This window comes from Nematostella vectensis, chromosome 15, assembly GCF_932526225.1.
Source record: "Nematostella vectensis chromosome 15, jaNemVect1.1, whole genome shotgun sequence".
In the NCBI taxonomy this organism is placed as follows: domain Eukaryota; kingdom Metazoa; phylum Cnidaria; class Anthozoa; order Actiniaria; family Edwardsiidae; genus Nematostella; species Nematostella vectensis.
Genome location: NC_064048.1, coordinates 5,738,944 through 5,751,144, shown reverse-complemented (window position 1 = coordinate 5,751,144; position 12,201 = coordinate 5,738,944). Strand labels below are relative to the sequence as shown.

Below are 12,201 nucleotides of genomic sequence, written 5' to 3'. Positions count from 1 at the left end.
CTCCTTCGTATGTGAACATATCATATTTTGGAACACATCTGACTGGAATCATCATGAAGATAGGTGTCCTGCTCTTCCTCGCCGTGCTTGCCGCTGTAACTAAAGGTAAGAAGGAAATTGTGGATCACGACCACATTTTAAACTCACCCTCAATGTCGAGTTGCACATCCTTTCCCGATAGCTAATTCAATCAAATACTTCCACTGTGCATCCAAAAATGTGTTTGCTTTTTCTAGGTTCCATTGTTCCTTTGGGTTGCTTCAGCGATACAGCTAATAACCGAGGTCTGAAAGATCATCTTGGAAATGTTGTAAGATTCAACGGAGAAAACGCTAAACAGGTACACATACAAAGAAAAAAAAAAAAAAAAGAACCAAACGGTGAAAATCCTATTTTGTTTTATTTGTCTAATTTCTCCGGACCCTTTTTCTAGCCAAATGTTTGACGTGAGAAACTATGAGACGGTACAAACAAAGAAAACGCCTTTTATCATATTTTATCTAACTCTTGTCGATCTTATTGGTCTGTTTTGTGTTTTTCAAAACATTTTCGAGCATCTTAGATGTATAAAAAGATTAACGGAGAAAGCCTACGAGACAGATTATTATATAGAAAATGCTCTTCTTTCTCTCTTCTCTGACGCCAGCCAAGTTTTGAAATAGAAACCGACAACATCTGTTTGATATTTGACAGGTGGTGACCAGCTGCCTCGACATGGCAAGGTCCCGGAACATGTTGTACTTTGGTATCCAGAACGAGCACGAGTGCTGGGCATCTGCGGAACCTAAGGGGACTTTCAACAAACACGGTTGTGCAAGCAACTGTGTTACTGACCGGAAATATAATCTAGGAATTGGCGATCACTGGTCTAACTATGTCTACATGGTAGAGCAAGGTAATATATACCTATTTCAAAAAAACGTTGTCAGTGCGAAACGGCAAATGGCGATTGGCAAATGGCAGTTCTAGAACCGAAAGGAACCATGGGTCTCATTAAATTTCTACTAAATGCTGAAGAATAAGGATAAATCAAACAATTATCCATTAAAGATCATCAATGTATGTCTCTGACATTGCAAGACTTTATTTTACACCTTTAATTTTATGAATGATTAGTACACAGAAGCACCGTTCGGGCTTAGAACTGCCATTTACTATTTTCCATTCGCCATTTGCACTGACAACCTTTTTTGAAATAGGTGTATATTTTAAAGCAACTTGGTCACAAGTTTTCATGACTCAGGTTAGCCTAAAACACAACATGAATCGTGTGCTGAGAGATAACAGAGAGAAGTGCGATGGAAAAAATGGGATTTGAAAAGGTGTCGTAATAACAGCCGTGCCATGAGATTTTACTTCTATAATTGACTGAATGATCGTTTTTTTCCTCTTCTTGACTACATAAATAAATGCGTATAGATTTTTTCAATGTAGCCTCTCCGCAGGTTTTTATATAAAGGTGCTTATTGTGAGTTTAAGATATAAGTATTTTATTCAGGTTCTTAGTTTTTTGTGATTGGTGCATTCCTTCTCGAATTAAAATAGTTTTTTTAGCATTTTTTTCATGCTATGTTCGCTTATACATGGGTTGTTTTTGTACAAAGTTTTAACAAATGAATGGTCCGTTTCTAAGTATTTTCGAAACATTTGGATTCCCTACAAAGTAGTATTATGTGCGGTTGTTAGTGATTATAATGGTGGTTGAGGTGATGCTGATGATGATGTTGATTTTAATAAAAATGATAATAATTGAAGCAAACTGAATAAATATCTTTCTCTGCAGAGTGGAGCCATTGTAGCAAAACATGCGGCAGTGGTGAGCAGTCTCGCTTTGAGCCGGTCAGTGGTGCTGATTTATGCACTAAAGGAACAATTGCGGCAGAAAGGAAGACAAAGAAATGCAACCTTACACCATGCAGAGGTACGTCTACTGGTTGTTCTTCTCTTTTTTTATTTCCTTTTGTTATTATAATAAATACCAATGCTTTCCTTAAGAGCCCCCCACCCCCCCCCCCCCATCCCCAAAACAACTTTACTCTTTTTTCTTTAGCCTATTTCTAAGAAAAATCCATAACACTGGATTATTCGTGGATTATTCATTTCTTATACTTAAAAAAAAAAAAGGAAGGCAAGTCCCCAGACGGTATATATTTCCTGCATAAAATGTAGAGAGGAAATCTAACTGATTAGATCAATCTGGTTTAAACATGGGCCCTGGACATCACCAGAAAAAATCCGATCGTGAAAAGATATTTACTTTTCACTTTGAACACTTTTAAAATATCTAAACTTAAAAAAACGCTTTATCTTCTGTTCAACAAACCTGTCGTTTTTTAATCTCTTTTTGTTTTGGTTTTTCAGTTTAGAGTATGAAAAGTTGAATGGTGATCTTCCCGTGTGTTTCGAGGCCAAGAAACGGGTTTACGCCAGCGTACAAGTGCCACATGAGGGGTACATTCACTCGATCAAACTCGTTCATCGCAGTGGTAAAGTCACATGTGGCGGCTTTGGGCAGGGGAGCAAATGGGGCTGCAATAATTTGCCAGTTAAGTTGCCCGGGTTCTATATGGGTACGTTTATTACCGACTCTCGGGATGAGATAGTTCTGCCAGAAAAAGGACAAGATGATGGCCAGGCAGAGTAAGTAATTCTCACATTTTTTTAAAATTTTGTGTCTTCCGTCTTTTAGTCCTCCTTTGAATTTCCTCTTCCTTTTCAATTTCCATTTCTATAATTGTATTCTAATCTTTCCTATTCGTTTTCTTCACACTAGCCATTCCTCTCTTCCTCCGCCATTTTCATCCTCGTCATTCCTCCATCATTTCACTTTTCCTTCATCCCATCTCTTTATGTCTTAGTTCCTCTTTAGATTTTCTTTTTCCTCCTCTCCTTTTCCATCCTCTCTAGTTTGTTTCCTCCTCTTTTGTTTCTCTTCTTTTCTTTTTCCTCCTTCTTTTCCCCTTTCCCTCCTTTCCTTTAGTAGTAAAGTAGTAAAAATGATACTAGCTTTATAAATAACACTAATGATACCTTACTTATTAGAGTACTAAATTTACAATTGGTTAAAAAAAATATTACAATAGAGACTGTACATAGATATGCCATTAACGAATAAAGTTTTCTTGCAAATAAACCTTTGTATTTTCAATTATAAACAATAACCAAGGAGACGTTGATCGCCATTCTCAGAGTCAGTAAGAGATCTAGGTTTGTAGGATAGCACTGTCACATGACAATGTAGGATGGCACATTTCTTCTCCCCTTATTTACTTTTTTCTCGTGTTTCAGGTTTAAACTCCTCGACAACAAATGGTATAAGCTCAGGGGCTACAACGAAAATTCCAACGAAATCGTCCTCAAACGCGAGCATAGGTTCCATGTCCGTGCCAACGACGAGCTGAGGGTGTGGTACGGGAAAGTCTTGTACAGTACATTGTTCGAGCTTGACCACGAAGGAAGTGTTTGTGTTGATGTCTATATCAAGTACGAAAAATAGCTCTAGAGGATCACAGCATGTAACGACCAAACAACAAGCACAAATTCTACCCTCTTTTTGCTTGCCGATGTACAAGCCCACATGTTAACAAATTCCTCACGGGAACAATCCTTGAATAAATGTTGTTTGAGCAGAAAAAAATTGTTATTCTTTTATTTTTAAGCGCAGTACCGTAAAACAAATAATTTATGTGGATTGTATTTTTTTGCCAATTGCTGTAACAGGTTATGTTCTTTATGGGGCATCCCAGTTGCCTTCAAGAACATATCAGTTAAAAATGGATAGCTCCCAATTGAGTTCGAGTAGAGCCCGCTAGAAGTTGAATAAAGCGTATTGATCAGGTTACAATTTGGCATAGTAACAAGATATGGCATATCAACGTACAAGTGGAAATACGCAGCACGAAGGGTTTTATTTTAAGCCCTTGTTTGGGATCATTTGGTTAAGCAAGCGCATGCATATGACTCATATGAGAGACCAAAGTCATCTGAGAAATGACGTGATCCGTCTCATAACCAAAGAAAGCAGTCATCTCCCCGTTACTAGTTTTCCGTCGTTCTAATTCGACCCAGAATCAATAATAGATACAGTTCTGCGGTTACCCTCAGGACTTGGCCAAGCTTGATAAAAGGTTCGCCTGTAAATCAAGAATAGATTGTAGGGGTGGATCCGGGAGTTCCAAAACGAGCGAGGTGGAAGCAAGCATTTCAAGAAGGGGGGGGGGGGGGGAGGGGGTCATTGGTCCTCTGTGGATTCCCTGGTATTTCTTGCCTCGGCCTACCCCTAGATCCGCCCCGTGAATTTTTGGCATAGTAATTTAAGTATTTGGTAAGTCTTCGGCATTTCCCTTTTAGATTTTTTTTAGAAAAATGGCACAACTTTGTCTCCCATATCTCATACTTTTTCTACTGATGCTTTTAAAAACAATTGCATCACTATCCTGTACACTCCTTATAGTCCAACGCCACTTAATGTAGCATTATTCCCACAATGACCCTTCCGCCCTCACGCCTGCCACCTACCTCTACCCGTATCACAACCATTATTCCCCTTTTATGTCCCCCTTCTCACCCGGTGCCATGGTACGAATACCCGCTTTTAACCAAAAAATTTTCAGTGTCGCGGATTCTTCCGCTCGATGAGGTACCGAGGAATAACACGAGCCCGTATTTGAAACATTAATTACTTTATTGAATCGCTTGATACCCCTGAGCATAATGTGCGTTCTTAGCCTGGTGGACCGTGGATCAACCTTGAGGCTTGCCCGGTCCGCTAAAAAAAATGTAGCGGTGTTTTGGTGGTTTTTGTGACGGTGTTACCAGTAAAGGGTAACACATTGACCCCTCAACCGGCCTGTACCGGCTTTGGGAAGTACCCACAACCCAAAAAATTCATAAATGCAAAATAAACACAACAAGATGAAGATACTCAGGCATTAGTCTAAGGGATAAAAGGTCTTGAACATATGCATCCAACCAAGGTGTTGGCAACTACTCTTAAGCCAAATAATAGCACAGGTTCTTTGAGAAATTTCAAATCGAACAAGGAAAGAAAAGCAGAATCACCCCTCTCAATAAAACGCTCAAAATACCACACAAGGGAGAGAGATCAGCAAACACAGCTCAAGACACAAATAGATACCTTTATTCTGATCCTCCAGGTACATTTCCATGGCCTCAAGACACAATGTCCACTCCTTGAAGGCTTGTAAAACCACGAAGATGCCTTTACGTATTGCAAAGAATTCTGGGAGATCCAGGGAAAAATTCACGAGGGGAGGGCCAGTCAACACTCCTCTCCCCAAAGTCAGATGTTTTTTTTTATAAGTCTTTTCACCCCGAAGCCAAACAAATCAATTCCAGGTCAAACAGACCCAGAATAGCAGTGTAAACAATTTTGGAATCAATTTGGTTTCAGAAAAGACAATTTAGGAGAGCTGTGGTGATTCATTAAAAAAATATTTTCTCATCCAGGCAAAGCCAAACAAGAAAAAATCATCATGAATCCACCTTTGCTTGCAAATATCCATAAGCAAAGCACTCAATTATGCCCCAAAAGACTTCATTATGTCCTGAGACACTCTCCTTATATGCTCATAGCTGTATTTTTGATGAAAAATACAAGCACAACCATCAACTTGTGCTGGCTTCATCGCAACGACGAGGGATTAAAAGTGGGGACCGCAAAGCACTGTTGGAAAGCTTGGGTACCGCTGACTAGGTGCAGCCGTTTTTGACTTTGACGGGCTGTATAAAACTCAGAATAGGGGGGGTATCTGTTTTCAGTCTGTTTTTTGTAAATTCAGCTCAAAAATAGCCAGGAGTCAATGGGTTAAGATAAGTTTGTGCAAGCATAAAACTATTGTTCGCTCCTTTTGATTGGTTCAAAACAGAAAATCTCTGATAAGATATGTTATTGAGAACATGTTTCATTTAATTTCCTCAAAATCTCGCTATTATATGCTATATCTTGTGTCTGTGTGTTTAGTAAAAAAACGTATAAAGAGACGATTTGCCGCCTTTTGTATCCCAAATAAAATGAATTTATTTTTGGTACTAATGGGTTTGTTGTTGTTTCTTGTGTGCTTTTTTGGTCACATGATTCTAGTATGTCCTTATTATGCAGTTTTCGGCGTCACGTTATTCACTTGAAGCCTTCCAGCTCACCGAACTGGTTGTGTCCTTAGATGATCGATGATAGATTTTTATATTATATTGTATATTGACCGCCTATGATGTTATTACTCAATAAACCAAACCAGCTGGATTGCTATCCTCCTACATGTTGTTTTTTCTTATTTCATAGTATAGACAATAAATATTTTCTATTCGGCTGAACGCAGTGAAAGAGAATAGAACTTTTAGCTAACTTGAAATTGTCGTGCGCGTTGCAATTGTCAAAGCACAGGGAGTTTGAAGCCGATTTTCCGTAAAGTCAATGATTCTAGATAAAATCACAAACAAAATGCCGTTTTAGTTTGAAGATCTATAACCTCGGGAGTGAAAAATCCAGTTTTCGACGGTCATTTTACAAATACTCTCGAGCTTTGGAGGTGAGCGGTCCGGTATCGCGGGGTCCGGATCGTAGGATACCGGACCTCACGAGAGCCAATCAGAGCGCGCGATTTGATGGTTACACGACACCGAAAAAATTATATGCTATTTGGCAGCTGGGGAGGTCGAGGTCCGTATCGAAAATACCGTGACTGAGGTTGTGGTAAAATTCTGGAGGCCGAAGGCCACAATATAAATTTCCAACTTTGTTTACTTTACGGGCTTATGGTCGCACACGAGGGGAGGTTTCGCTTCTGACTGTCGCTTATGTTTGTGACGATTTTGTCGCTCTGGTCTATCATAAATCTATTTTGTATTTCCACACATCACTTTTAATCATCCATGATAACAGAACCTCCAATGAAGACATTCTCTGTGATTTGACTTTAATAATGTATTTCTCGCAGTGGCGATGTGACCGACAAATAAAAGGTCCTGAATTTACTAAATGCCCGTTTTCAATTTATTCAAATAACCCAGTAAATTGTCCACCTAGTGATTATTCTATATTAGTTGAGTAAAGGACAAGTAAATCTGAATTGAGATTTGTTGTCGGTATTGAATGTTTTCTGTTATATATATGTATTCGTAAATCGTAATTTCAGTTGCATTTAGTCAATTGATGTCCTTTCCCGACTGTCGGGCATTTAGCAGCCACTGCGAATAATCTCATCCCAATTGATACGTCGTTCTTAACTCGAAATGAAAGAGATGTCTGACGTGTTTCGCTCTAAATCCTCCACTTACGATACGATACAAGAAGCTATTTCACTGAAGAACTTCTCTTATTTGTGGATAACTAAACTGGTTATGCATGTCAGTTCCTAGATTGATTTGGCGTTTTTCTTTGTATGAAGAGACGATTTGCTGCTTTTAGTAACCCTAAAATTTCAGCAGAATTGAAGTTTTCGCGCGCGAAATCATTATGGCGGGAAATGCTCAAAAGACAGGGAGTTTGAAGATTTTCAATCATTCTAGATATATAACAAAATAAAATTATGTTTAAATGTCAATATCTTTTAATTCGGTACTAATAATCCTGTTTTGGTTATTTTTCAGATCAACTCATTATTTCGAGCTATGTATGTGAGCGGACCGCTATCGCGGGGTCCGGATCGTAAGATAGCGGACCTCAAGAAAGCCAATTCGAGCGCGCGATTGATACTGGATGCCGAAAAAATCTAATTTTGCGATTACAATTTTGCACAGAACAAAAATTTAGAAAGCAAAAAAATTTGATTTTGATAAGTTGAAAAGGAATATTCATGTAGAAACGAGAATTTGGTCTTGGTTTTTACCGGCAATCACACGCAAATAACAATTCAATTGATGTAAACGATTGGATCTATAGTATTTCACTTATTTAAAATCATATTTCGCAATGAAATTCGATCCTACGGAACAACAGACCTGGTGCATCACTATCTATATTTTGCATAATCATTATAGCTGTTTGTTGAACTTTCGACTTTTGTTTTGCTCTCTGTGTATTCGAACTAATCATATCATTTTCAAGCAATTTTCCAAGTTATTAAACAATTTTTGTCAGCAGCTAGAGGACCCCACAGCAACTACCATCCAAAGAGAAACAAAACATTAACTTTACATTTTGTTTTCCCGGTTTCTTACCAAAATAGTTTAGCCCGACGATGACAGTTTAACCTATATCGATACCTTCCAAAACCACAAAGCCAAATAACGAAATTTCTTACAGTTGCCGAAATTTCATGATGCGAGTTTCAACAAAACTGTAGTCATTTGATGGTAAATCATTTTTACATAACAAGCCATAAAAGAAAGTCTTTACAGATGGGACATGCTGCTTTACATAGGAAGCGAAATGTTTTAAAGTTATTTTTTGGCATGTTTGTTTTCGGTGAATGAAAGACCTATCATATCATGAGATCATGCCGGGGTGTACGCACGACTACATGAGGAAATTCAAAACTCACATAATATTACTTTCACATCCTCTTAATATTTTGCATCGGTAGTAGAAGGGTTGTTCGAGTGTATTACTCAGTGTGCTTTTGTCATTCCATCTTCCCGGCCAAACCGGCTGCCTAAAATGTGTCGGTAAATATTCGCTCGTGCGAACAAGGATTTCGTGGTGAAATACATGTTTGGTTGTCAGATGAATATTAATTTTTAGGGGTGATGTTTACCGGAAATGAGCTTTGTAGTGTCGGAGTCATGTGTCGGAACCGCAAAATGTTAAGAGTGCGATGGAAGGTCAAAAGTTTGGTTGATCTGAGCAAAGCTGTGCTATGTTTATGCTATATTCCTCTCAGTAATTTAAAGTTGTGTATTTGTTTTGGACTCTGTTTATGGGTTTAACGCCGGGCAATGTAATAAATAGAAGTATTGTGTTGGAATTTAATATTTTTAAGTCACGTTGTTTTAAAATTGAAACCGACAACATCTGTTTGATGATTGACAGGTGGTGACCAGCTGCCTCGACATGGCAAGGTCCCGGAACATGTTGTACTTTGGTATCCAGAACCAGGAGGAGTGCTGGGCATCTGCGGAACCTAAGGGGACTTTCAACAAACACGGTTGTGCAAGCAACTGTGTTATTGACCGGAACTATAATCTAGGAATTGGCGATCACTGGTCTAACTATGTCTACATGGTAGAGCAAGGTAATATATACCTATTTAAAAAAAAACGTTGTCAGTGCGAAACGGCAAATGGCGATTGGCAAATGGCAGTTCTAGAACCGAAAGGAACCATGGGTCTCATTACATTTCTACTAAATGCTGTAGAATAAGGATAAATCAAACAATTATCCATTAAAGATCATCAATGTATGTCTCTGACATTGCTAGACTTTATTTAACACCTTTAATTTTACGAATGATTAGTACCCAGAAGCACCGTTCGGGCTTAGAACTGCCATTTACTATTTGCCATTCGCCTTTTGCACTGACAACCTTTTTTGAAATAGGTGTATATTTTAAAGCAACTTTGTCATAAATTTTCATGACTCAGGTTAGCCTAAAACACAACATGAATCGTGTGCTGAGAGATAACAGTGAGAAGTGCGATGGCAAAAATGGGATTTGAAAAGGTGTCGTAATAACAGCCGTGCCATGAGATTTTACTTCCATAATTGACTGAATGATCGTTTTTTTCCTCTTCTTGACTACATAAATAAATGCGTATAGATTTTTTCAATGTAGCCTCTCCGCAGGTTTTTATATAAAGGTGCTTATTGTGAGTTTAAGATATAAGTATTTTACTCAGGTTCTTAGTTTTTTGTGATTGGCGCATTCCTTCTCGAATTAAAACGTTTTTTTAGCATATTTTTTCATGCTATGTTCGCTTATACACGGGTTGTTTCTGTACAAAGTTTTAACGAGTGAATGGTCCGTTTCTTAGTATTTTCGAAACAGCTGGATTCCCTACATAGTAGTATTATGTGCGGTTGTTAGTGATTATAATGGTGGTTGAGGTGATGCTGATGATGATGTTGATGATAATAAAGATGATAATGATTGAAGCAAACTGAATAGATATCTTTCTCTGCAGAGTGGAGCACTTGTAGCAAAACATGCGGCCGTGGTAAGCAGTTTCGCTTTGAGCCGGTCAGTTGTGCCGATTTATGCACTAAAGGAACAATTGCGGCAGAAAGGAAGACAAAGAAATGCAACCTTACACCATGCAGAGGTACGTCTACTGGTTGTTCTTCTCTTTTTTTATTTCCTTTTGTTATTATAACAAATACCAATGCTTTCCTTAAGAGCCGCCCCCACCCCCCCAAAAAAAAAAACATTACTCTTTTTACTTTAGCCTATTTCTAAAAAAAATCCATAACACTGGATTATTCATTTCTTATACTCAAGAAAAAGGAAGGCAAGTCCCCAGACGGTATATATTTCCTGCATAAAATGTAGAGAGGAAATCTAACGGATTAGATCAATCTGGTTTAAACATGGGCCCTGGGCGTCACCAGAAAAAATCCGATCGTGATAACTTCCACAATGTCCAAGCTGTCAGCCTGACATATATTTTGATATTATACGTTTTCGATGCCAAGCTTTTAGCTAAATCCTAATTTGTACTCGACACATTTTCTTTCCTTTTTTGTCCAGTTAACGGCGGCTGGAGTGCCTACTCTTCCTGGTCCTCGTGTACCAAGAGCTGCGGAGGTGGAACTCAGACACGAACTCGCACATGCACCAACCCCAAACCCTCAAATGGCGGTAGAGACTGCCGGGGAGATCCCAAGGAGACTAGGAAATGCGGTATAGCACCCTGCCCAGGTAAACATAGTCATGACTACAGACCCGTAGCCACGTAAGATTTGGGAGGAATATATATATATATATATATATATATATATATATATATATATATATATATATATATATATATATATATATATATATATATATATGAGATATTTACTTTTCACTTTGAACACTCTTAAAATATCAAATATCTGAACTTAAAAAACTTTTTATCTTCTGTTCAACAAACTTGTCGTTTTTTTTATCTCTTTTTTTAGAGTATGAAAAGCTGAATGGTGATCATCCCGTGTGTTTCGAGGCCAAGGAACGCCACGCCAGCGTACGAGTGCCACACGAGGGAAACATTCACTCGATCAAACTCGTTTATCGCAGTGGTAAAGTCCAATGTGCTTTCGGTAATCACTGGAGCAAATGGGGCTGCAATAATTCTCCAATTTTGCTGTGGGGGTTCTATATGAGTACCTTTATTACCGACTCTGAGAATCGGATAGTTCTGCCTGAAAAAGGAAAAAAAGATGGCCAGGCAGAGTAAGTAATTCTCGCATTTTTTTTTTTTTTAATTTTGTGTCTTCCGTCTTTTAGTCCTCCTTTGAATTTCCTCTCCCTTTTCAATTTCCATTTCCTTAATTGTATTTTAATCTTTCCTATTCGTTTTCTTCACACTAGCCATTCCTCTCTTCCTCCGCCATTTTCTTCCTCGTCATTCCTCCATCATTTCACTTTTCCTTCATCCCATCTCTTTATGTCTTAGTTCCTCTTTAGTTTATCTTTTTTCTTCCTCTCCTTTTCCATCCTCTCTAGTTTGTTTCCTCCTCTTTTGTTTCTCTTCTTTTCTTTCCCTCCTTCTTTTCCCCTTTCCCTCCTTTCCTTTAGTAGTAAAGTAGTAAAAATGATACTAGCTTTATAAATAACACTAATGATACCTTACTTATTAGAGTACTAAATTTACAATTGGTTAAAAAAAAATATTACAATAGAGACTGTACATAGATATGCCATTAACGAATAAAGTTTTCTTGCAAATAAACCTTTGTATTTTCAATTATAAACAATAACCAAGGAGACGTTGATCGCCATTCTCAGAGTCAGTAAGAGATCTAGGTTTGTAGGATAGCACTGTCACATGACAATGTAGGATGGCACATTTCTTCTCCCCTTATTTCCTTTTTTCTCGTGTTTCAGGTTTAAACCCGCCGACAACAAATGGTATAAGCTCAAGGGCTACAACGAAAATTGCAACGAAATCGTCCTCAAACGCGAGCATACGTGCCATGTTCGTGGCAACGACGAGCTGAGGGTGTGGTACGGGGAATCCTTGTACAAATCATTGTTAAGGTTTGACAACGAAGGAAGTGTCTGTGTTGATGTCTATATCAAGTACGGCAAGTACGAAAAATAG

At 38.3% G+C, this 12,201-nt stretch overlaps 1 protein-coding gene across 1 annotated transcript; it reads left to right on the top strand.

The window, feature by feature from the left end:
• On the top strand, positions 1 to 12,201 carry LOC125560747 (hemicentin-1-like). Its single transcript, XM_048723079.1, has 7 exons — positions 1 to 105; positions 237 to 340; positions 8,990 to 9,191; positions 10,081 to 10,218; positions 10,644 to 10,814; positions 11,060 to 11,330; positions 11,985 to 12,201. Exons 1-7 carry the CDS (start codon positions 54 to 56, stop codon positions 12,199 to 12,201), a joined length of 1,155 nt encoding a protein of 384 aa, XP_048579036.1. The 5' UTR covers positions 1 to 53.